General features: G+C 37.0%; 10 protein-coding genes across 10 annotated transcripts; 4 read left to right on the plus strand and 6 right to left on the minus strand. All coding sequences in view use genetic code 12, as the record gives it.

The window, feature by feature from the left end:
• Positions 1–144: 144 nt before the first annotated feature.
• On the minus strand, positions 145–1,125 carry RPS21B (40S ribosomal protein eS21; the record flags this gene model as incomplete). The annotated part of the gene is made up of 2 exons (XM_049323016.1): positions 145–384; positions 1,102–1,125. 2 exons carry the CDS (start codon positions 1,123–1,125, stop codon positions 145–147), a joined length of 264 nt encoding a protein of 87 aa, XP_049181097.1.
• A 345-nt stretch (positions 1,126–1,470) lies between these two features.
• TRM2 (Trm2p) lies at positions 1,471–3,340 on the minus strand (the record flags this gene model as incomplete). The annotated part of the gene is made up of 2 exons (XM_049323017.1): positions 1,471–3,201; positions 3,284–3,340. The coding sequence occupies 2 exons, from the start codon at positions 3,338–3,340 to the stop codon at positions 1,471–1,473; spliced, it is 1,788 nt and encodes a 595-aa protein (XP_049181098.1).
• A 347-nt stretch (positions 3,341–3,687) lies between these two features.
• KGF56_001851 (uncharacterized protein) lies at positions 3,688–5,982 on the minus strand (the record flags this gene model as incomplete). The annotated part of the gene is made up of 1 exon (XM_049323018.1): positions 3,688–5,982. The coding sequence occupies one exon, from the start codon at positions 5,980–5,982 to the stop codon at positions 3,688–3,690; it is 2,295 nt and encodes a 764-aa protein (XP_049181099.1).
• Positions 5,983–7,266: 1,284 nt separating this feature from the next.
• KGF56_001852 (sphinganine kinase) lies at positions 7,267–8,724 on the minus strand (the record flags this gene model as incomplete). The annotated part of the gene is made up of 1 exon (XM_049323019.1): positions 7,267–8,724. The coding sequence occupies one exon, from the start codon at positions 8,722–8,724 to the stop codon at positions 7,267–7,269; it is 1,458 nt and encodes a 485-aa protein (XP_049181100.1).
• A 525-nt stretch (positions 8,725–9,249) lies between these two features.
• Positions 9,250–10,673, minus strand: CRL1 (Rho family GTPase; the record flags this gene model as incomplete). Its single annotated transcript, XM_049323020.1, has 2 exons — positions 9,250–9,476; positions 9,710–10,673. 2 exons carry the CDS (start codon positions 10,671–10,673, stop codon positions 9,250–9,252), a joined length of 1,191 nt encoding a protein of 396 aa, XP_049181101.1.
• Positions 10,674–12,400: 1,727 nt separating this feature from the next.
• ABC1 (protein kinase) lies at positions 12,401–14,134 on the plus strand (the record flags this gene model as incomplete). The annotated part of the gene is made up of 1 exon (XM_049323021.1): positions 12,401–14,134. One exon carries the CDS (start codon positions 12,401–12,403, stop codon positions 14,132–14,134), a length of 1,734 nt encoding a protein of 577 aa, XP_049181102.1.
• A 467-nt stretch (positions 14,135–14,601) lies between these two features.
• KGF56_001855 (uncharacterized protein) lies at positions 14,602–17,628 on the plus strand (the record flags this gene model as incomplete). Its single annotated transcript, XM_049323022.1, has 1 exon — positions 14,602–17,628. One exon carries the CDS (start codon positions 14,602–14,604, stop codon positions 17,626–17,628), a length of 3,027 nt encoding a protein of 1,008 aa, XP_049181103.1.
• A 354-nt stretch (positions 17,629–17,982) lies between these two features.
• KGF56_001856 (mRNA-binding protein) lies at positions 17,983–19,437 on the plus strand (the record flags this gene model as incomplete). The annotated part of the gene is made up of 1 exon (XM_049323024.1): positions 17,983–19,437. The coding sequence occupies one exon, from the start codon at positions 17,983–17,985 to the stop codon at positions 19,435–19,437; it is 1,455 nt and encodes a 484-aa protein (XP_049181104.1).
• A 178-nt stretch (positions 19,438–19,615) lies between these two features.
• On the minus strand, positions 19,616–20,365 carry RPS21 (40S ribosomal protein uS5; the record flags this gene model as incomplete). The annotated part of the gene is made up of 1 exon (XM_049323025.1): positions 19,616–20,365. One exon carries the CDS (start codon positions 20,363–20,365, stop codon positions 19,616–19,618), a length of 750 nt encoding a protein of 249 aa, XP_049181105.1.
• A 1,478-nt stretch (positions 20,366–21,843) lies between these two features.
• Positions 21,844–22,524, plus strand: KGF56_001858 (uncharacterized protein; the record flags this gene model as incomplete). The annotated part of the gene is made up of 1 exon (XM_049323026.1): positions 21,844–22,524. One exon carries the CDS (start codon positions 21,844–21,846, stop codon positions 22,522–22,524), a length of 681 nt encoding a protein of 226 aa, XP_049181106.1.
• Positions 22,525–25,798: the final 3,274 nt, after the last annotated feature.

A 25,798-nucleotide genomic window follows, 5' to 3' on the forward strand; every position in this document is an offset into this window, starting at 1 on the left:
AATACTATAATCTACTTCTCTGGGAAAAAGGAAAAATAAAGATTTTCAAATCAAAAAAAAAAAATCAAAAATCAACAGTCAAAAAAGCTTTATATCTTTAATGCCACTAATACTAATACTAATTTACATTACACATCTATTACCTTAACGGGAGTATGACCAAACGTTTTTCAATAAACCATCTTGTTGAGCTAATCTGTTTAATGAATCATCAGCTTCACCTCTGCCTCTAACGTAACCGCTCAAAACATATGTGATGTTATCGCCTGCAATAGCTCTTCCATTTTCGTCAACTTTAGCAACAGAAATTTGAACTGATGCGTGATCTTTGGCTTTAATGATTCTGTTGGTAGCAGAACATTTTCTTGGGACGTATAATTCAACCTAAAAAAGAAAAGATGTTAGTATCAAAAAAAAAATTCACTCTTCATGACATTTGAAGGGATGTGTGTTTGAGCTTGTCTGGCAAATGAAAAGTTTTTGGTACTTGAAATCATTTGTGAGCCATCCGCGTTAAGTCACTTGCTTGAAACTCTCAGCCATAGTAAACACTTTGCTAAAGCTTCGCTTTCTTGAAACTCTCAGCCATAGTAAACACTTTGCTAGAGCTTCGCTTTCTTGAAACTCTCAGCCATAGTAAACACTTTGCTAGAGCTTCGCTTTCTTGAAACTCTCAGCCATAGTAAACACTTTGCTAGAGCTTCGCTTTCTTGAAACTCTCAGCCATAGTAAACACTTTGCTAGAGCTTCGCTTTCTTGAAACTCTCAGCCATAGTAAACACTTTGCTAGAGCTTCGCTTTCTTGAAACTCTCAGCCATAGTAAACACTTTGCTAAAGCTTCACTTTCTTTTTTGGGGGTGGGAAAGAAAGCAATCGCATGCTTCACAGGGGCTGCAAGCAACCCCAGTTGATAGTCTCTATGGGAGCGTGTGTTTGACATATGACATTCTGGTGTGCCTCTCAGAAATAGTTTTTCACGTATTTAGTTTTCTTGATTCAACAGTCAAAAACTTGGTTCCCCTCTATTTTCGTTTCTCCAGTTAGCTCTAACACTCTCAAAAACACTCCCTGTATATCAATATCCTATTTTCAAAACATACTAATTGACCTTTATCGTTTTCCATCTTAGTGTGTTGATCTGGTAATATATATCGTTATCTCAATGAGTACAACTATACAAAAATAATGTACATTTTTTCAGTCGGTGTGTAGGACACATATTGTTGGTAGTGCCCTTTCTCTTTAAAAAAAAAAAGAAAGAATGTAAGAAAAAAAAAAGTCCAGTTTGTTTAAAAAAAGGGCTCTAGCCCTATCTCTTAGAGGGTAGGAGAACAAAGACCATGAGTACTATGGTGGATAGTCAATTGCATGTAACTTTTGATATGAAAGTAACTTCTGCTTGCAAGTATGCATGTGGGCATATTATATATATATAAATAGATAGATATTCAAATTCATCTGTAGAGTATTTACACCATTGACAAAACCGTAACAGTTTCAATATGATGAGTCTGTGGGAAAAAGTCAAAGCCCTTGATGCTTTCAACTACATATTTTGAACCGTTTTCAGTATTATTTAAAAACCACTCAATATCTCTTGCTTGCGAGTGAACGTTACAGGATATGTAAACAATTTTTGCAGGTTTGTAAGCACTTAACTGATTCAAAAAAACTTCATCACACCCTTTTCTTGGTGGATCCAAAATAACAGATGTTTGTGATGATGGAGTATCAATATCTTTAAAAATCTCTTCTGCTTTCCCCACAATGAATTTAGTGTTTTGAGTATTATTCAAAATGGCATTGTGTTTGGCAAACTTTACCGACTCTGCGCTAACTTCTACGCCAATGACTTTGGTCACATTCGATGAGCAAGTAATGGAAAATAATCCAGAACCACAATACGCATCAACAAGGTAATTTGGTTGCGAGTGTAATAAGTTATCTTTTACATATCTTGTCACCAAAGGCAATATAGAATTATTGTTTTGGAAAAACTCACCTGCTGAAAATTCGAATTTGTAGATTCCTACTATTTCCTGGACAATCTGTCTTGGTGCTACAACACAAGTTTTGACTAGTTCTAGCCCGTTTTGAGCCGCTGCTGCTGCCACTTCGATCAGACTAACAGTTCCATCATCAAAATCTCTTGATGCCTCTCCCAATTCGATTTTCTCGCCATCTTTGATCTTGGTATTTTCACGTAGTAGTATCGTAGCACCCTTCTTATAAGTTTTATAAGTCGTCTCCAATTTTTTGCGCTCATTTTTCAACCCCAAGTTTACTATGGGGGTGCCAATACTACACTCTTCAATATCCATGATTGATCCAGTAGGTCCAAAATCACTTTGTCTCCAGGCCGGCCTACCTTTTGCTCCGAATCCAAAATTTGGTCTGAACGTTAAATCTGCTCCACTCTTTTTGGTAGGTATGTTGAAATGTGGAGTGAGTTTTGTTCTATAGTTATAAAGTAAAGGTGATGGTTGTGTTTCTAAAATTTCGGGTAATTTATTCTGTTCCGTTAAAATCGGTGCAAAATGGGTATATGCATTTTGAATCGTTTTCCGTTTGATTTTGAGCTGATCATCATACAGAATATTTTGGAATTGGCACCCCGAGCATTTTCCAAAGTATCTGCATTGAATCAATGAATCATCTCTCATTTTCGATGGTGTTTGTACAGATAGCAAATCTGCTTCAGCATACAACGGATGTGTTCGATATATCTTCACAGTAACAACATCTCCCGGCAAAGCAAAGGGTATAACTACTACTTGTTTCTTGACCTTGACTTGGGAATCTGCTCCACAAATTATAGCAATGGAGTCTCCATTTGATAACAATTGCAACACGTGAACGTTTTCAACAACTCTGTGATATTTTTCCTCAATTTCACGATTGTTTAATATGCCCTTCATGTCGTTTGTAATATCTTCTAAAGCTAAACCATGACCTTTGCATAGAGATCTAATTTCGTACTCTAAAACACCAAGCGGACTAGTGGCATCGGTAGATTTGGCCTTGTATTTTCTAACTTTCAGTTTCTTGGATTGTTGTTGTTGTTGTTGTTCTTGTTGTTCTTGTTTGAATTTCTTATTAGGCTCCACCTTTGGCGGTGTCAAAAGTCTCTTTCTCTCCTCAATCTCGGCTGTCATATCCTCAACCGTACCGAACTGTCCTAAACTCTTCACAATTGATCCCTATCGCATCGCATCTTCGCAATCCCATAAAAAAAAACTAAAATAAAAATAAAAATAAAATAAAAAAAAAAAATAAAAACACCGATGAGACATCTTGACGATAAGATGAATTACAAATCCAAATTCGAGACAAAACCATTGGCTAAAACAAGACTCATAGAGATATTACCCCCAAAGTATTGAGACACTCGCTTTTAAAGAAAATGAGCTGCGCCATTGCTACTATCGAGCAAAGCGAGATAGTGGAGCACACTGACCGATACTATCGAACGAAAAGTCAATAAGAGTCTATAAGCAAGAGTAAATAGGTGAGAGTCTATAAACAAATGAGTAGGCTCCAGGTTTCTTCCTCTTTCTCTATCTCTTTCTCTTTCTCTTTCCCTCCCCTCCTGTTGCTTTTAAAATCAATATATTAATACAAAAAAATATACAAAAGCTATCTTCTTGTTAAATTACAATTTGTAATTGAATCCTAGCCACGGAATTTTAACTGTCGGTTGCAGGGTTGTTAAATTTGTCAGGCATATTAGAACTTAACCACAGTAATGGTTTCTTTTTGATGTTCCCATTTCTATCGTAGCTCCTATAGTCCTCTAATTCCCGAATCACCTCTTCTTCAGTATAACCTTTACTCTTTCCAATTTCAATCGCCTCGTAAATCTTTTTTCTTCTAAGAAATGTTCTAGACTCGGTTTCATTTCTCCACTTTGTTCCATATTTGGCTTCAAGAAATTTCAAGGGAGGCTTATCGTTTACACCATAAGCATACTCCTTCCAAATATCACTCAATGCTTTGAGACTTCTCTCAAGTTTGTATTGTGGCACATCATTTGGATGTGCAGGCATGTTACCCTTCAATTCATGGCTTACTTTCCTCTTCTTTTGACCATATTTATCGGTTTTGCTCTGAGTAGTAGTAGAGGTATTCGATTGATTGTGTGAACTTGAACTCGAACCTGCCTGTTGCTCCAATTCGTCAATGCTTCGTTCGATATCATTCTCGTCAAACGAAAAAGTCGACGAAGATGCTGGTGGCGGTATTGTTCTAGTATGTGAAGGTTGTTGTCTCAAAGCCGAAGTCAACATATTCCCATTTTCTCGAGAAAGCATGAATTGGGATGACGGGTCATTTAAAGTTCCCTTGTCTTCAGTGAGCAAAGGTGGCATGGGAAGCATGTATGAGTTTGAATAGGATTGAGGACCATGGGACGCTTGTTGTTGTTGTTGTTGTTGTTGTTGTTGTTGTTGTTGTTGATGCTGCTGCTGTTGATGCTGCTGTTGATGTTGTTGTTGATGGTGTTGATGATGGTGATGTTGTTGCTGATGCTGTTGAGAAATAATTGGTAGTCTTTGTGAAGTAGTTTGTTGTTGTTGGTGTTGCTGCTGTTGTTGAGACTGGGTTCTTGGACTTTGACCGGCTGGCGATGGCACTGCATTCTTTCCATGTTTGCCTCTTTTTCTGTCAAAAGAATGAACTGGAGGTTGCATTTGCGCCTGCGCTAGTGGTGACTTTTCATACAACATGCTTCCGTTTATATTGTTACTACTTCTTGAAGTGTGAAAGCCTCCAAGTTCGAATACATAAGGTGATGTGGCACTCGACGCTGTGGCAGGTGATCTCAAAACTAGATTTTTTCGTGTAAGGTCAACATCTTCATCAAACGTGCTGTTACTATTGGGTTGGCTTTGATTTGTCAGGATATGATGGTGCTGATGACTACTATGTGGAATGCTATTAGAAGAGCCTGGTAAAGGCGGTTGAGATTGAAGTTGGTGATTGACATTTTGTAGTACCAGCTGCGGCGGCTGCAGCAGTGAAGATGGGTGTTGTTGTTGCTGCTGTTGTTGTTGTTGTTGTTGTCCTTGCGCTTGAGATTGCTCGTGCTGTTGTCCTTGGGTATGCAAGATATGTGAGCCAGAGCTTTGATGATTTTGATGTTGATTTTGGTGATGACCATTACTTATTTCCTCCATCTCCTTGTTCAACTTGTTCAAGTGCCTTGTAAAAATTTCAAAGGTTTTGAATTGGTTGTTAAAATTGTTACCTCCTAAAGCTCCTCCATTTGCAGGGGATCCTATGTTTGAGCCATTTTGCAAAGTAAACATAACTTGTTGATTCAAGTCTTGTAAATTCTCTTTCACTTGCTGTAGTGATTCTGACATATAGTTCATCTTCATCATAATTTGATTATTGATTGAATTTTGTTGTTGTAGCTGTCCCATCAACTGGTACAAATCATTAATTGTGTGCTGATCCATTATTGATGCGCTGTGGTTAGGAACTGGATCATTCATAGAGTTTGTTGAGGTATTGTGTGATAGTCGCGGGGTACTACTTGTAAGGCCATTATTATCAGCAGTAGTGGTGTTGTTATTATTATTGTTGTTGGTGGTGGTGGTGGTGGTGGTGGTGGCGGCACTGCTGTTGTTGTTGGCGCCGCTGTTGATATCGCTGTTGCTGTTGCTGTTGTTGTTGCTGTTGCTGTTACTGTTGCTGTTGTTGTTGTTGTTGTTGCTGCTGCTGATGTTGTTGTTGCTGTTGTTGTTATTATTATGGGTGTTTGCCTGGTTTGTGCCATCGTGTCCATTAGAGTTACTAGTTGAAGACCGCGTGTTATTATTATTATTATTGTTATTCATAGATGCCCCTGTTTCGTGATTTCCAGTATCGCTCTGTTGGTTTCCTGGCGTTGAACGCGTCCCTGACGTTGAACGCGTCCCTGACGTTGAATTGAAATATATCGGTTGGTTAGCCGGAGAATTGTTGAAGTTATCGTTCATCTTGTCTCCTACTCAAAATACGCCTCTCTGAAATTTTAGGTGGGGTTGATGGGTGGGGAGAAAGAAAAATATATATGCTATGACAACAATAAAGCAAAACCTGAGAGGTGACGAGTTATTGCATGAGCTAATAGCGAGCGATGTGAAATGTTCTATATCAAAGATGGAACTGGGGGGGGGAGGAAAACTTGGGAATAAAGGGATTGCCGCGAGGGTGTTAAGTGAAAAATTGTTTAAAAATCGATAATACTGGTAACAAATATTCAAAGCAAATAAATTTTAATTTGATTATATTCACACTCTTTTTCTGTCAACTTTGAAGAACCCTGTTCTTTTAGTATTTATCCAAGTCTCTCTGTAAATCTCAATAACTCGCTAGCTCTCCGACTCTCTCTCTCTCTCTTTATTTCGCTCTTTCTTGTTCCTTCTCTCTGTCTCTCTCTTTTACTCGTACTCTTTCTTTCTATCTCAATGGACTGTAATAAATAATATCGCGGAATTAATTTTTTTTTTGTTAAGAAATGTATAATGTATAATTATGAATTACAAGTCAGTGATATGATATGTATCTATGTATATTACATATTGTATGTATATATGTTCTATATATTATCTATACCAATAACATTTAAAACTTTATAACATGTCTATGTGTATATGTGTGTATATCACCTCATATTCCTCTCCTTCCCCCACTGATTTAGTCTCAAAAGCCTGACGAAAATTCACTTTGAAGCATACAAGGCAAAAAAAAAAAAAAAAAAAGAAAAGAATTATAAAACATTAGTTGAAACAACGGAATCAGCAACACTAGTGTGCGACACTATTGTGCGACACTATCGGGTAGAGCGAGAGAGTGAAGCAACACTTTGTAGACACTATCGTGCGACACTATCGAGCAGAGCGAGATAGTGAAGCAGCACTAACTAGCGACACTATCGAGAGCGAGATAGTGAAGCAGCACTGACTAGCGACACTATCGAGAGCGAGATAGTGAAGCAGCACTGACTAGCGACACTATCGAGAGCGAGATAGTGAAGCAGCACTGACTAGCGACACGGGTTTGTTTATATATATATAGGAGGTTTTTTGAGGAAATAAGCAAAGACTTGATCGTAAGCCAGTGTATATGAACAGTGTTGAAAATAATGTGCTTTGATGCTCCACTATCTCGCTCTGCTCGATAGTGTCGGGAAGCCAGTGGATATGAACAGTGTTGAAAACAATGTGCTTTGATGCTCCACTATCTCGCTCTTCTCGATAGTGTCGAGGAGCCGAGCTCTCTTATAGGTTAAGTATGCTAGATACAAAGTAAAATGCCCAGATAGCTGATGCAGCAATACCAGCGTAAACGAATAGTCTACCAACTATTTCCACATCATATCTATACTTGAATACTCCGCTTTTGAACTTTAATTTCTCAACATCAATACTTGTATCATTATACTGCTTGCTGTAGTCGATCATCTCATAATAATCAATTTCACTATTGGGTCCATAATTGTCTAAATCCAACGTCTTGTGATCAGTGACTCCCTTTATGAAGTTACTCAAATCACCTATTTGGGACACGTCATTGGAGATGGACGCGCTTCTGATATGTCTAGTCAGTTGGCTTGTGTGTGCTGTAGCAATAAAATTACGTCTAGGTAGATAAATCCCAATAAATTTATAGACTGGTGGCAATATTGTAAATATCATTGGCTTTGATAAACTTTTCCAAGCAACAACTAGTACAACACCAGCCACAAACCTGCAGATTATGTTTAAGGGGCCCCTTTTTGCATCAAAGGGGATCAAGAACATGTCGCCTATATCATTCAAGTTGTAAAATACCTTTGTTTCATAAGCAATAAGGTGACTCAAATCCAACCCAATCAAAACACCAATAAATGCAACAGAATCGTCAAAACAGGGACAATCATCAACTGGTTCTGCGTGGAAATGAATTAAGGATACAAATATACCAATTATCAACATGATTCCTATAATAATTCCATGACTAAAGAGAAATTGGTCCCATTGCTTACCCCAGTATAATCTGAACAAAAACAACAACGCTCCTACAGAGGAGCCAACCAAGATATCGAAAAAGCCATGCATGCCGCAATATAGCCGTCCAAAAATCAACGAGCAATAGTACAAAATCAACCCATATATCAAGGCATAGAATGTACTACTTGCAAAGTTGGCTCTGTGTGTAAGGAGCGATTTAAAAACCACTAGAGTAACGGCAGTAGCATTTGCCGAATGCGATGATGGAAATCCATATTCTTGGGTTGTATAGCTTGACATTGTAATTCTATGCAAGGGGGGCGATCGTGGTCGCGGCAAACAAAAATAATCCTTTAAAAATCCAGTAATATAAATGCCCAAGCCTAGTACATAAACCAAGTCTCTTGAAAGATCACTGGCGCCAAACCATATTGGCGGTGGTAACATAAGCACATAAAACGTATGGCTAGCTAAATTTGCGGTCCATGCAAAATAAAAATCAAAAAACGGGTTTCTTAAACATGTTTGCAATTTGTATAAAATTTCAGTCTCGTATCTGATCACTGGAAGAAGCAAGCTTCGTAGTTTGTACCGTATTGGCGATAATCTTTTCTTGTAATGGTTATCTTCTTTGTTTCCAGCATCTGATGAATGATCTTCAATTTCCAGTTTACCTCCATCTCGTAAAGAGAATCTTTTTTGGTTTGTATATTTTAGATGCGTCTCATAATTGTGTCCTTGATGCATAATGACTGCATCGAAATTGAACCAAAAGACAACTTCACAATAATATGACTGTCAAATTGTGGTGATACAAACGTGGAAAATTACCAACAAATAGGTCTCTGCAAAATATTTCTCCCCTGAGGCAAACAAGAAGAGCCCTTTTTATATTTAAGACCAGATGGTTTGTATACCAAAAATTGACGAAATTCCCCTTTATTTTATCTTTTTTTGTTTGTTTTTTTTTTTTTTTTTTCACTGGAGAAAAAAAAAAATTGAATCAAGCAAAGTTTGTTCGATCTCTTTAGTAAAAGGAATAAATTAGACAATGGGGTAAGTTTAGAGTTTTCAATAAAAATATATAGACCTTAATATTCGATTTTGCTGTGGACTTGATTTGTTAATATTAAGATTGGTAGGCGGTACTAGCAAAACGATGGCAACAAAACGGTACCAATCAAGCAATACTTGTAAATTGGTGCCTATGTGCATCAGTATTGTATTTGAGCTGAGATGAAATTTGGTGCTCTTTTTCAAAAATCAATTCTTTTATTTTTTTTCACCCACAGAAATTAATTGGCCCATGAAATTGGTTTGATGGGCCAATTGGAACTTATTCTCTATTGGAGTTTGTTTTTGATTTTCTACTATCGAGCGAAGCGAGATAGTGTCACTAGTGTCATTAGTGTCATTAGTGTCATTCGTGTCATTAGTGTCATTCGTGTCATTAGTGTCATTAGTGTCATTAGTCAGTGTCGCTTCACTATCTCGCTTCGCTCGATAGTGTCATTAGTGTCATTAGTCAGTGTTGCGCCACTATCTCGCTTCGCTCGATAGTGTCATTAGTCAGTGTCGCTTCACTATCTCGCTTCGCTCGATAGTGTCACTACAACATATCTTTCTTCTAATCAATTACATACAATCTCTCTAAAGCTCTATAAAATTACACATTTTTTCTTCAAGGTAAATTTTTCGCGTTTTTCCCTCTCTTTGATAAAACTAAATTCACCTTCATTATATGGACTCACCTTGGCATTATTGCCAAAATTTCCATATGGGTTATTTTCGTAGGTGTCTTCAGTTAATGGCTGGTCCAATAAAATAGTTGAGTCGTATGAAGTGTTTTTCAAATGTCCCTTTCGTGAATTTGATGTTTGACTTCCTGTTCTTAAATGGTCATTTCCATTACTACCACTAAATCGTTTACTTATTCTCTTTCGATTACTTTTCTCAAGCTGTTCTTGTATTTGCATTTGTTTTTGAAAATGGTTCAATGCAAAATTAAACACATTTCTCACGTTATCCATTGTCTTTGCTGAACATCGGAGATACGCTATAGCTCCTATATCTGTAGCTATCTGAAGCGGTAAACCATCAGCAATACTACTTGGTAAATCCGATTTTGTTCCTACCAATATAAGTGGTATTCGGGGGCAGTAATGATTTACCTCAGGAAACCACAATTCGCTAACATTTTGTAGACTAGTGATGTTGTCAAGTGAAAAACAAATCAATATTAAGTCAACGTCTGGGTAACTCAATGGTCTCAACCTTTCGTATTCTTCTTGTCCAGCAGTATCCCATAGCGCTAGCTCGATTGTCTTTCCTTGAGGAGAAACAACCGTATGCACATAGTTGTCAAACACCGTGGGCACATACTCGTCAGGAAACCTATTCAACGCATAGCTTATCAATAAGCACGATTTCCCCACGGCACCATCTCCAACAACAACAATCTTCATGCTGTAGTTGCACTTGTTATTAGACATGGCAATATCTTTGTACTCGGGAACGACGGGATCATCATCTATAACGACCCTGGATGTTACTGTACTTGCTTGGTACAAATCCTGCCGATCTCTTGCTGCTTCATAAGGGTTGAAATTCAGCTGCGTTTGAAACCGAGGCGATTGTTGCTTCAATGGAGACCTTGATGACTGAAATGAGTTTCTTATCGATTGACTAGCTGACATAATTAATTAATTAATTTTCCGTTCCTGCTTGGAGATACAGGAATTGAGCCAGGAAATTAAGAAAAACAAGGAGAGAATATTATAACTAGCGAATGAACTGATCTATTAGGCTGACTGGAATTTAAAAAAAAAAAAAAGGTGACTCCGTACTCCCACACAAATTGACTAGGTCCAGATCTGGAAAAAGTGTGCCAAAAATGTTTATTACTTATAATAATAACAATGTTCCTGATATCGGCTTGAAAAAAAAAATATATCTGATTATGATCTTGTTGCTAAAAATACGATAGCGCTTGGTAGCGTGTGTGTAATACAATAGCATATGGTAGCGTGTGTGTTTGCATTATTGTTGGCTCCTCCCATTTCGGTACGAATTAATGGTTGTCATTACAAAATTAAGCAAAAAAAAAAAAATGTGTGTAAAGCCACGTGAAATTTTATTCAGTTAATACTGATAATATCATGTAAGAAATTTTGTTTTCTTTTCGAACTTGGTTGGTCCCTGTTTGAAGCCATCTCAACGGAAATGTGGTGGCTAACTTACTTTGTGTTTACTCATTTTTTTGCACATAATTGCGAAAAAAAAAAAAAAAAATCATTAACCTAGCAAAACACTTGTTGGAACTATGAGACGAATAATTTATTCTTCGTAAATAGGTTAAAGTAGCTTTAATGTATCCGACATCGTCTATTTATACCTAGACAACTATGAAATATATCAGAGAAAAAATCTAGGATCTATATACAGATATTTTTGGTTGAATTGGCTATTCCATCCCACTAGTGTGTGTGGTGTGTGGTGTGTGTGGTGCTTGTTTGTGTGTGTGTGTGGGTGATATCGAGGCAAATTGCTGCGAAATTTTATCGTTTATTAACATTTCTTTTTAGTTGGAGAACGTGGTAGGTGTAATGAATCTCGGTGAAAAGTAATAATTTTTCCGATTAACTCTCTCCCGATTGTTCTAGAAAATGAAATTTTAATAGGCTGCGAAAAAAAAAAAAAAAAAAACACCAGGGGAAAACTAGAAAAATACCACCAGGGGATTAGCTAGAAAAATATCACCAAGTGAAACTGGAAAACTGGTATTGTTTAATCCGTCCATCAATTTCAAGTGACGAGGATATCGAAACTGCTTTCGAAACTTTCATAGATACTAGTAGACGGAATTCCATCCACTACATTTTTCTTTTTTTTTTAACCTTCTTCCACAACAGTGAAGAAAAGCAAAAGTTGCGATGATCTCATTTTTAGAGAAGAGAAAGAGCGTAATGCTTGTCTTCCAAAAGATGCCATGGTAAAGTATAATAGAGTATGAAATTATATATATTGAAAAAATAAAGCCCTCTATACATTTTGTGGAAACACAGAAAACATGTAATTACTACGCAGTCTCTGCCAAAAACATGGGGTGGTGGTGAGGGCGTATCAATGTGTGAAGTTGATGAATCATTTTTCATTTTTTTTTTTTTTTTTTTTCTTCCATTTTTTTTCTTTTCATTAGTCTTTATTAGCATATGCTATTTCACTGATATATAAAAGAATCCCACATTAATCAAAACATTTGAATAACAAGATACGTTTAATAGACACACAAACACTAATATAGGTACTACCACCACCACCACCACCATAAGCACTAGCACTAGCATTATTGGCACTTTTACTTCTAGCGCCGTCAATCTAATTATTAATACCCTTTTCACATATAGTATAGTACCTTCCCACTATGACGCTAAGTAGAAACGTGTATGAGCTCAGTGTGATAGCCAACTCGTTTCTCCACATTGCACAAGGTTCGGCTAAAATAATACAACGAGATGCTTGCGATTTCTACAAAAACAATATTTTCATTAAATCCATACGAGATTTAAGCGATGAAAATAGACCCATGTGGGATGAAGTGCAAGCTTTGTCTTGGTCAACTAGAAACTCTTATAATGCGCAAAACCACCCCCACGAAAAAAACCCCTTTGGAGCAAATCAACAGACACGTAAATATTCTACAAAATCATTCTATCCCGGTGAAGAGATTGTGGAGTTGGATTCAAATCCAACAATCTCTTCGCCAAAATCAACAAATACCGCAATTGAACAAGAAAAACAGCAGCCAAAGCCGCAACAATTTCAAATGATGCAGAGTGATATCCCGAGCTCTAGACTATCTCGTATTTTTCATTACGGATCATTGGCAGCAGGGATGGGCTTAAACGCAGCGACTCAAGGTTTGAAACAGTATGCTTCTGGAAACACGAGTTCGATGAGTATGAAGTCCTTGTTTTTGTCCCCGCAAAATATCGAAAGAATGGCGAGAAAGTTTTCTAAAATGAGAGGCGCAGCTTTGAAATTGGGACAGATGCTTTCATTCCAAGACGCATCGATCTTACCCAAAGAAATTCAGCAAGTTTTACTAAGAGTGCAGAATTCTGCACACTATATGCCGCCAGGACAATTGGAAAGAGTCATGGTTCAAGATTTGGGCTTGCATTGGCGGGAAAGATTGTTTGCTTCGTTTGATGATATCCCCATTGCCGCAGCTTCTATTGGTCAAGTACACACGGCGGTGACTGAAGATTTAACTCCTGTTGTTGTAAAAGTGCAGTACCCTGGAGTTGCAAACTCGATTGATTCAGATCTTAACAACTTGCTTATGATTTTAACAGCATCGTCGCTTTTACCAGCTGGTTTATTTTTGGACAAGACAATTGCCAACGCGAGAGTAGAGTTGAAATGGGAGTGCGACTATATTAGAGAAGCACAGAATCTCATTAGAATGAGAGAGCTTTTAAAGGATGATCAAGTATTTGTGGTTCCTCGCGTTTTCCATAATATTTGCGGAGAACATGTTTTGACCATGGAAAGAATGAGAGGCACGGAAATAGTTAAAGGCAACTGGAACCAAGAGACCAAGAATTGGATTGCAACAAATATCATGAGGTTATGTTTATTGGAGTTGAAGGAGTTCAAGTTTATGCAGACTGACCCCAACTGGGCCAACTTTTTGTATAATGATAAGACCAAAAAAATCGAGCTTTTGGACTTTGGTGCAGCTCGAGAATTCAACGATGGTTTTATTAAAAACTATGTCAGTGTACTAAGAGCAGCAGTAAAGAAAGATGCTAAAAGAGTAGAGCAGCTATCACGTGATTTGGGATATTTGACCGGGTTGGAGTCACCTTCGATGACAAAGGCACATATCGATTCAATCATGTGTCTTGGTGAGGCATTTTCACCGATTGACAATAACGGCCAACCATTTGATTTTAAGAATCAGACTATTACTGATAGAGTTAGAGGCAACATTGGATTGATGTTGAATGAAAGATTGGCACCTCCACCAGAGGAAACATACTCTTTGCATAGGAAATTGAGTGGTGTATTCTTACTTTGTGCAAGATTAAACGCTACTGTGCCTTGTGAAGATCTTTTTAGAGATACTATTGGCTATGAAGATGATAATTGAAAAGGAAAAAGGCCCCCCCCAAAAAAAAGCGAAAAGAAGTAGCAAATAAATGTGGAAAATGAATTTCATATAAGCTTTATACAATAGTATTATTAATAACAGCTTATAAGGCAATATTTTAGAGGTAAGTGTATAAAATTTGTAAAGTTAGTGTAATGAATTTACGATCAACGGTAACCCCCCCCCCCCCCCCCCCCCCCCCCAAAAAAAAAAAGAAAAAAAAAAAAAAGACCGCCGCTTTGCTAACTTATCTTTAGGGGCTTTTAACCCCCCCCCCCCCCCCCCCTGAAAAAGGATAAGAGAAAAAAAAAATATACAAACCATCTTTTTCTAGCCATACAACGGTATCTCTCTGTGCAACTAAGTTCCGCGTGAGAAGTAAATTTATTGACCTAGTTGTTTCTTTTTTTTTATAGACACACACACGCCATCTATTCTTCACAAGAAGGGTTGTCATTGAACCGTTTATGAATGGTCAGAACTTAGGATACAATGAGGCTGGTGAAGGAAATAAATTGCTAGATAAGAGCACTATGGAGCTCAGTCTGCCTTCTTCTGGCGAAGAACCAATAGATTACAAGATAAGGCTAAATGTTTCGTCGCCAAGACGGTTTGTTAATCGTAAAAACTCAGTGATTTTGGCCGACACCGGTGAGAGAGTGCAGCGATCAATTACGCTCTCACAATCGCAAGATTCTGAGCAGATGCTTGACATGGAACAGCAATTTTTCATGCCACCAAATAGATTCAACCGTTTCATATCGCCGTTCGTAGCCTTGTTTCAGAATGATACTTTTAAAAGTGTAACAAAGTGCACTATTGCTTACTTTATTGCATCGCTCGGTGTCTTTTATACTCCCTTTGATGAGTTTCTCGGCTCGACCGACTCGAAACATGTCATTGCCACAGTCGCGGTATATTTCCATCCAACAAGGACGAGGGGGTCCATGAACCAAACTATCATCTTTGTTGTCATATCTTTATTGTACAGTGTTGTAGTTTCCTTTGGCTGTCGGCTCATATCATCAAGCTTTTTTACACACGGCCAAGACGAAACGAGCCACGCTATTGATCTTTTGGTTAGCTCAGTTGCATTGGGAGTGGTTTCCTTTTGGAAGCAGAAGGTAAACAAACAAACATTCAATACTGCGTGTTCCTTGGCTTGTATATCTATAGTTGCATGTATCGTTAAGGAAGGGAGTAAGAATTCCGGTGATATCCCCTTAGATAGGATCGAAGCAACTTTCAAAGTGGTTGTCTCTGGCTGCTTTATTTCATTTGGTTGTTGTTATTTGATATGGCCAACTAGTGCAACAAAATTATTGCAAGCTACATTGAGTCAATCGTGTCAAAATTATTCACCAGTGCTTCTCACATTGACCAGACGCTTTATTGCAGGTGAGCAATTGAACAAAAAGGATTTACAATTGGTTGATAACCTAAAGAAAAATGTAAACTTGTTACTGCAGTATCTCGAGGAAGCCAAGTATGAGCTTAGGCTAGTAGGAAAAGAAGAGGAATGGCAGTATTACAAGTCATTGGTTTCTACTACAGTTTCTCTAGCGAGACATTTACAAGCCTTGAGTTCAGCCACAAGAATGCAATGGAGTTTACTCAACAGCGGATTGTCTGATAATGATAATAATAACAATACCAGTGGAACAAGCACGCTACAAAGTTACAGTATTGACGAGTTAGGTGGTTCACAATTGTTGGAAGAAATCAATGACTTTAGGCCACGAGCACTTGCAGAAGAAGAGGTTGATGTAGCAACGTCTCTCCAACTTTTTGATTTATTTGTTTATCATTTGTCACCTTCCATCAAGTCCCTAGTTTTCACAATCAAAGATGTGTTGGTGCGTGCTCCATTCAATGAGAATGGCCACAGGGAGCCCGACACACAAACATTAAAGAGCGCGCTTGAGAGGGCTATTGCTATGTATGAAAAAAGACAAGAGTTGTCATTTGAGCACATTTATAATCAAGAGTCATTTAACCAAAATCTGGATATCCAATTTAAAACAGACCAAGAAAAAGTTGCTGCATGTTGTGGAAATTTTGCCACGTTACTAAGCCAATTTGCAACTGAGTTACTCAAGTGCGTTGAGATATTTGAGAGATACGAACACGCAAAGGGGAAACCAAGGTCATGGCCGTGGTTGCGAAGGGCACAGTACAATCTGCTCACCAATAGTTACACCCAAGATACGAGTCTTCATGCAGCATTGGATGACTTGAAAGAGCAGTACGGATTGCCAATGGAAAAGCCAGTTTTTAGTTCGATATGGGAAGAAATTTCTTACAAAATTTGGCAAAGCATCAAATATTTCAAAAGAACTGATGTTCAGTTTGGAATCAGAGTCGGCTTAGGAGCTGCTGCTTTGTCAGTGTTTGCCTTTGTCCCCGAAACTCGAATGTTTTTTGAAAATTGGAGACTAGAATGGGCTCTAACTGTGTATTGCATAATGATGAACAAATCATTAGGCGGTACCACAATGACTGTTAAATGGAGAATATTGGGTACCTTTTTAGGAGCCTTTGTGGCATTTTCAGTATGGAATATATTTAATGCAAATGTGTACTGTTTGGCATTGGCAGGGATTGTTGTATCTGTACCGTCATTTTATATAATCTTGTTTTGGAAACAAAATAATGCATTTGGTCGGTTTATTTTGTTAACCTATAATTTGAGTATGCTTTATTCCTATAGTATGATTCAAAAAGATTCCGAAGATGATATGGAAGGTGGAGAGAATCCTATTATTGGTGAAATAGCATTTCACAGGTTTGCAGCAGTTTCGATTGGAATAATCTGGGCATTAACTATGGCCACATGCTTTTTGCCAAATAGTGCTCGTGTTAGATTAAAAAATGGGTTATCTGTATTGTGGTTGAGACTAGGAGTCATTTGGAATAGTGACCCACTAGAATACAATCCAAGTTCCATGACTTTAGTAGGATTCAAAGCCGAGGAAGGTACCAATAAAATACTTTCAGAGTGCGAAACGCTATTGAAGCAAGCGCCAGTAGAATACAGGTTCAAGGGAAAATTTCAAACACAAATATACTCCAAACTACTCAAGGAAACGTCGGCCATTATTGATGCTTTTCAGAATTTAGATTTATTGATAAAAGTTGATCCAACTCTCACACCCAACGAGGAGTATGTTTTGAAATATATTGAAATTGAAAGGAGCGAAGTTGAGCAAAGAATATTTTTGGTGTTCTACATGATAGCTAGTGCAATGAAGCTAGGCTTTTCGTTGCCAAAGAAATTCGCCTCAATAGAGCATGCCAAGGACAGAATGCTATATAAATTGAGTGAAATTCGACAGCAACAGGAGGGAGGGTTACATTTAAAAAATAGCGACTTCATTTTGCTTTATTCTTACCTTTTGGTTGCTTCTGATGTTTCGACTTCATTAGACAACATTTTAGTTCAGATTAAAGAGTTGCTTGGAGAGATTTCGGAGGATAAGTTTCGACTAGTTTGAATAGCTTTTTGTATATATATATATATATATATATATATGTGTTTATCTTTCAGTACTCTTGCTCTTACTCTTACTATGACGTTGAAATGGGAGTTTCAAAAATTGGTTATTTGGTACTTGTAACTAACGAAAACTATTTTGCAGATATAAATTCTTTGTATATTCTTTCTTTTTCTTTTTTTTTTTTTTTTTTTATAAAGGAAAGAAAGGAAGAAAGAAGAGAAAAAAAAGCAGAAAGTATTAGAGTACGCCACTATTAGTGATTACATCTTGTTAACTTTATATATAGCCAAGATGAACACACATTTCGATGCAAACAGCGAGGTTGGAATACAACTAAAACATAATTTAACTATGGAGATCAAGAGACGGTACGATAGAAGCCAGGAGGATGCCGCAGACATTGCAGAGTACTTAGTATTCTGTATAGAGGGTCGCAAGGAGAATGAGTTAATAATCAGCGAAGTGCAAGATATAGCGAATTTGCTTATAGACAACGAATTTTTGAATGAAATTTATGTTGAAATTGGTAATATTGAAAGTAGATTGGGTGTTGGGTCTGTTGAAGTTGATCAGAGTGATTCAGTAACTGCACAGCTGAATGGAACTGATGGTAGTGGTGGCGCTGCTGCTGATGTTGCTCCTATACAAGTGGATGCTCTGAATAGAGAAATTTCTGAAACAAGTGCTTCTTTGGTTACACCGTCAGATAGAGATTACAAGCTGAACATTGGTACAGAAGCCACCACCACTACGATATCCCAACTACCTTCTACTAAACCACCAACGGGACCAAAACGATTAAGCGAAAAAGAAAAACTAGCTTTGAGAAGCAAGAGGTTTGGCGTGGACGCAAATTCGGCTACAAAAATAACAACAACAACAACAACAGTGCGAACAGGAATCAAGAATGCTGGAATTGGTAAGACAAGAGGAGTAAATGCACCTCGAGCTGGGGATAGGTCATCAGGAGCAACCAAATTAGGAGATAGAGTAGGTACTATTAACAAGACTCCACAAGTTACTCAACGGTTGGAAAACTTTGTTAGACTAGGCCATGATAACGTTTCCAAATTTGTAGCTCAACCGGCTATAGGTAGATGTCCAGATCATCCCAAGTGTAAAAATAGAGAGCTGTGTACAAAATCTCACCCAACAAAGAACTGTTTTGCATACCCCAACTGTTCAAATCCACCGGGAACTTGCAACTACTTACACCCTGATCAAGATCAGGATTTAATCGAAAAATTGGCACAAAGTCAAAAGGAGTATGAGCAGAAACAAATCAACTACTTATTAGTAAAACAAGGTTCATGCAAGTTTGGTCCTTCATGTGCCAAAGAGAACTGTCCGTATGCTCACCCGACTCCCGCTAATCCCACAGCAAAGATTGAGACTTTGGATTGGTGTCCTAATGGTAAAGAATGTCTTGATGAAAATTGCCACAAGTCTCACCCTCGTTCACCTAATGTACAAGCTAAACCAATAACACCACATTCCGTTATTGCATTGGAACAATGTAAATTTGGGACTGGATGCACAAAGTACAGGTGCCCAAGAAGACACGCGACATCAGCTGTTCTCTGTAGAGATGGCTCCAATTGCACCAGACCCGACTGTACCTTTAATCATCCGATCAATGAGCAATGCCGTTTTGGTGTAAATTGCCTGGCTCCATATTGTTTATTTAAACATGATCCAGAAAGAGTTGTTCCGCAGAGTAGTACTTGGACTAATACCAATACAGTAACAAACCGTCAGTTTGCCGTTACAGAGGACCAAGTTATGGAACAGGTTGTACAACAATGAAGAAATAAAGTTTTTTTTAAAATAAAGAGAGAGTGTTGATATTTAGAAGTGTAGTTTTAATTTTTTTTTTTTTTCAATTTTTTGATTTTGTATAGGGAATATTACAGTTTTCACTTGCACAAGATGTAAGATTATACTATTAAACAATTCTTTTTTCTTTTTTTTAATATGTAAACATCTAATATCTCTTTTTACCACTGGAAGCTTCTTCGGCGTAAACTTCCAAAGGTGAAGCAATCAATGGGGTTTCTTTCCACAAGTTTGGTGTCAAGAAACCATAGGTGTTACCAATAGCAACGAAAGCAGCTTTCAAAGTGTTTTCAGTTGTTCTGGTAGAACCAGAAGAAGTGGTATAAACATCTTCAACACCAGCCAATTGCATCAATTTCTTAACTGCTGGAGAAGCAACAATACCTTTACCTCTTGGAGCTGGGATCAATCTAACGGTAACTGAACCACATTTACCGGTGACTTTACAAGGTAATGAGTGTGGTTGACCCAAGTTAGAACCCCAGTAACCTCTTCTGATAGGAATGATGGATAATTTGGCAATAACAATAGCGGCCTTAATAGCAGAAGCAACTTCCTTTGCTGTCTTGATACCCAAACCAACGTGACCGTTGGAGTCACCAATAACAACAACAGCCTTCATTCTAGTTCTTTGACCAGCTCTGGTTTGTTTTTGCACAGATCTAATCTTCATAACTTCATCTTTCAATTCAGGTAATAACAAATCAATGATTTGGAATTCCTTGACTGGTAAAGAGTGCAAGTAAATTTCTTCAACTGAGGTGATTTTACCAGCCTTGACCAATCTACCTAATTTGGTAACTGGAGTCCAACCTTTTTCTTCACCATCTCTTCTACCTCTTCTAATACCTCTTCTTTTTTTGTCACCAAATTGTCTCTTTTGTTGAGCTTCAGACATTGTTTCTATTTTTTTTTCGTTCTACTTGTCGGAATGTTACGTGGAAAGCCGGGGTGTTGGTTTTCGATCGACAAAGTTTGATGAAGGGAAAAATAGAGGTACAGAGATTACCTTGATTTTTCAAAAAATTATCAACTAAACACATAGTATGAGGGGGAAAAAAATTGTGATATTCGCAAAACCCTAAAAAAAGGCGTTTGCACGTGAACGACTATAACTGTACACATATATATATATACACACACACATATATATATGTATAAGTATAATATAGCCTTGCTGGACTATGCATAGTAGAAGTATTACAAGCTTTTATTATGAAAGAGTTGTTATTCCATCACCGAGCTTTTTTCTTTAATGCACCCTTTTTCTAAAGTACTGGTTGATACGGCCCATATTTTTTCTAGGACAGTATCAAGAGAACATTGTTGGCAATGTCATACGGTAGCATAATGGAAGACAACTTGGTGGTGGGGTGAGGTGGAGTTGGGGTTGGGGATGGCAAGAAAGAGCCAAGAGCCTATCGACTCTAGGCTAATTCTAATTTACTTATCTACTTCATCGAAGGGAAAAAGGAATTTGGAAATAAGAAGGGAGAGAACAAAGTGCGCAAAAGGAGAAAACAAAGTGCGCAAAAGGAGAAAACAAAGTGTGCAAAGAGAGAGAACAAAGTGTGCGCGTTAAAAGTCATGCGACTCATTAATAATCACCTATATTCAAAATTGTTGCAACTCATTAAAATCACCTATATTCAAAATTTTTGCAACAACAATAGAATTGTGCTGGTTGATGAAGCCTTCTTATCTATCTTTTGCTATTACATACAGTGCCAGTGGCTTTAACGAACCATCATGATTGATCAAAAAGCTGGCAACCCGGTAGCAAGGGGGGGGTGAGGGTTTTTGATAAAACAAGTTACAACTTTTTCTCATTTTGCTTTAAGTAATCTCAAACGTAAAAAGTATATCCAAAATTCCTCCTCTCGTAGGCAACCGGATGGGTTCCACTTTTGTTGGCAATTGCTACGTGCCAGCTCTTAACAATTGAATGATACCACCGAACCAGGTCGTCAATTGGCGGTATAATTTTTATTATTATTATTATTATTATTCTTATTTTTTTTATTTTTATTTTTTTTGATTGCTATTTTTTCCTGTCACTTAAAAATTGTCATGCTATTATTATATAATTGATTGATTAGCATTTCCAACTCACGATTATCATTCCTTTGATTGGAACATTAAAAAAAAAAGTTAAGCAGAAAAAGGAAGAGCGAGAGAAATAGAGAGAAAGTTACAACTCAATTTTCTTTTATCCATCATCAACTTTCTTTATTCCAATTGTATAGATTGAATTTATTCACAAAACTTTTTTATCAATCAATATCTATTCACATTTTTAACTCAAAGCTTATTACTTGCGTACAAACACAAACCTTGCCCTAGCTGTAACTTAGAAACTTAACTTTGAAAACAAAAATGTCCAACGTACCAAGTCACGAACAAGTCAAGAAGGATGTCAAGAAGGATGTCAAGAAGGATGCTGAAAATATTCAAAAAAGAGCTGCTGCTGATATCAATGAGGCAAAAGAGCAAGGCAAGGCTAAAGCTCGCGATTTAAAAAATCAGGGTCAAGCAAAAGCTGAAGACTTGAAACAACGAGGTGAATTTGAAGCTGAGGCTTTGAAAGAACTGAGCAAAGAGTTGCTTGAAGCTGCCAGTGAAAGAGGACAACTAATTTACGAAACTGCTAATGAAAAAGGTCAGGAAGCCCTTGAAGCCGCTAAGAAGGAGCTTGGTCATTTGGAAAAAGAAGGCAAGAATATCTTTGCTAAAATTTGGGCACTGTTGAAAAAGAATGCTCATGCTCTTGGTGTAAACGTACAAAAAACCGGAAAGCAGATTGAAGTATCAACCGGTAATTTGTTGCAAAGAGTTGGTGTTGAATTGCAAAATCCAGTTGTCATAACTCAAATCTTTGTGGTTGCTGGTGGTGTTGCTGCTGGATACTTGGGATATTTGGAAAAGCACAGAATCAGATCCGATAACAATGTTGTAGTGGGTCTCCATGCTTCTATTGTTACAGGATTGGTTCTTCTTGATGGATTTTTGTTTAACAAATACTACCCAAAATACGACAAGAAAAGTAGAATTGCGTAAACAAGGAAAAAGAAGAGAGAAAGAAACCTAGGGGAAGAAAACTTTGGACAAGTAGCCGAGTCTAGTTTCAATGTTTGCCTAAATATAGTTTATAAATGATGTCCGTAAATATTGGTGTTGTGTATACATCATATCCCCTGAATTGAAACTCTTTGGATTCCTTCTTTTTTTTTTTTTCTTCTATTATTTCTCCCCAATTAGAGCCTATATACCCCGGAAATGTGTACCGTGTATGAAACTTGTATTCTCTAATTTGTACATTTCGCTTATTAGGCAAAAGCAGGAAAGAAAAAAAATGGCAATTGCAAAAAGCATAAACGAGGTGAGGGGGAGATGGAGTCCGGAATAAATCGGGTTACGGATACTTTGCAACTCCTCCGCAATTCATCGATATGGTCAATTGTTTACTCTGTTACTGTACTGTAAAAAAAAAATAAAGTAACACGCAAGTAGTCAACGCTTAAAGAGTCTTCAAGCTTGGAGCTTTACTTTACTCATTTCTTATCTCAAGCATTACTTTACTCATTCTTTATCTCAAGCATTACTGAAGAGCTCAAATTGTTAGAACCGTTGTTTCAAAGTTCGTATTTCCATTTTAACACCACCTGTAACATACCTTTTTTCGATTTTTTATTAAAAACGAAAAGGTTTGCAAATACGTAACTGAGAAATTGCTTTTTGAATCAGAGTGACCTTATCAATTGAGAAAAAAATATTCTTTTATGTCAAGTCCTCCTTTTAATTACAAAATGGAAAGTTAATCGCAAACAAAAGGTTTTCACTCAATGCGCCAGACGAAAAGCATAATCTATTGTAGTTTAATTTATTTTTTAATTTTTAATTTTTTTTAGAAAGAAGTACATTTTTGAGCATTAGGATAATTTTTTTTCCGAGAAAACATAAAGAGTAATACTGCACTAAAGTTGGATTAAACGACACAAGCAATGTTACACTTAAATTTGATTTTACCAGTATAGCAGTTTCCTGTTAAGGAGAAACAGCATACAATAAACTTTTAGGAGGAAAGGCGTGATTGTAGTTTCGCGTACCTCTCCTCAATCTCTAAAATAGTAACTTTGCCATACAGGTGACTAAAATGCACTTTATTCCAACATATAGATTATTCTTTATAGATATAGATATAGATGAGGTGTCAAAAATATGATTAAGAGGCCCCTAAGTCTCAAGTCTAAGAGACTAATTTATTTAGTGATTGAATACATTTTTCGTCTTTATGGTAATATTAATGTCAAAATGCAAAAGAGAATATTTGTCTCATGCACAAAATACTTTTCTTTTCCTTTTACTTTGTAGCCTTCAATGAAAATCACATGTGATCCTGGTGTGCCCTTGCACACCGGTTTGACTGCTTTATTTTGCAAAAAATTGCTTCATGAGAGATGAGAAATGCAAACTTTCTTCTCCAATCATAAAATATACTATCGAGGAGAGCGAGATAGTGGAGCACTTACAAATATACTTAAAAATGTTCTTTTTGTAGCTATGATTAGAGTTGAGTTTGCTGGCATAGATGATCATTATGCCCTTTCCAAAAATTCCATATTAACGAAAGTGCTATGTCGAGAGAACTTAAGCACAACACTGCAAGTTGACAGCGGATAAAAATGGCCTGAAGTAGGGGCTCTCAGAAAATGGCTGCGAAACGTCCTTTTTTTTTAAGAAAAAATACATATGATTACGAAAAAAATAAATATGAAAAGCTCTTATAAATTAAAGGAGGTGAAAATAGAATAAACAGATTTAAAGTAAAGTTGTTCAATAAAACTGCATAGCTATAGAGAAAAAAGAGATCGTAAATATTGACCTATAGAATTTAAATTAGTACTATAAGTATATACTATAAGCATCTACTATAGAAGGAATAAGTCAAAAAAAAAAAGAAAAAGGAAAGCTTCCTTTATGGACCGTTGAGTTAATTTTTGGTGTAACACAGCCTCCTTCATTTTCTCATCCATAACTCCTCATCCTTTTCGTTACGTGAAATTTTAGAAATTACACTTTAACTCAGGACGAGCCAATCCGAGTTCAAACTCAAAACCAAGACCGCAAATATTATAAAAAAAAAGATCGTGTATTTTTGTAAAAGAAGATGTATAACTCAATGTGAATTGTTAAAAGTACTTGTGTATTCAACCATGAAGAATTGAAAGAGTATTTACGAAAGATAAACATTGTAAACACTGTGACTTATTCACACTCTCACACTCACACACTTTCTATCTTCACCCCCATGTCCGCCTTCAATTCATTGATATTTTGCGCACAGCTATCTATACTAAACCCGTATGAGTTCTTTTTTTCTGTTTTAGTTACTAAGAATACTTTTAGGTATAGAAAGGAAGAAAAGCTTTTGCTGTAGGTAACAGTTGTTAGTTATTATTTTTTTGCATCCATTTGTAGTGCACTTACTTTGATATTATTATTTAAAGAGTGACCTGCATTAACAATAAATTGGCTACCAAGTTGTGCCTTGTGTGCATATTGGACTCGCACACCTTCTTGTTTTTTTCTGTTTTTTTTTTGTGTTCAGCTTAGGGCAACAGCACACTTGCATTTTTCTTTTCTTTTTCTTTAGTATTCATTTTAGTCTGAGCAACTGTTTTAAAAGATATCATAGTGATATCATTCATCATACTGGTAACGAGAGTTTTTACTATAATAGATTTATTGTTCTAAACTGCTTCACTCTTAGACTAGTTTAAGCTTGTTCAATTCTGCTTTACGCAGCTTGCGTCTCTTAGTTGTAGACTCTCTCATTTGAGTTGAGGTTACGATGAATGAATTTCCACGCGTCTACATCTAGTTTTTGAGTAGAATAGTTTAGCAAATAGATAAAAGCGAAAGTAATGACACTTTTCAGGAGCGACACTAGGGAGCGAAGCGAGCTTGTGGAACATTAACGCAAAAGTAAAAAAAGTAGGAGAAAAAGAAGCGATAAACTCTCCTTCTTTGTATCTTTACAGACGGATTTTACACTTTGTCCATTTCTATTTTGCTCTCGTTCTATTGGTTTAGTTTGTAGTCGTTTGGGCTTCCAACAAGGATAATACAATATAAGTTGTTGTTTAGAAGCTGATACATTAAACATTAGGATTTTTACTGTACAACTTATATACAACATGTGGAGTAGAAGGAGATGCGAAGGATGGGGCAAACTTTGTCTTGAAAAAATAAAAACCGAGGAAAAGAGGGAGCGGAAGCGGGAGGGGAGGGGGGGAAGAGGGGGGGGGGATGCAACACTCATTTACCCCAC

The sequence above is a fragment of the Candida oxycetoniae genome (genome assembly GCF_023343755.2).
Source record: "Candida oxycetoniae strain CBS 10844 chromosome Unknown scaffold67, whole genome shotgun sequence".
Lineage (NCBI taxonomy): Eukaryota > Fungi > Ascomycota > Pichiomycetes > Serinales > Debaryomycetaceae > Lodderomyces > Lodderomyces oxycetoniae.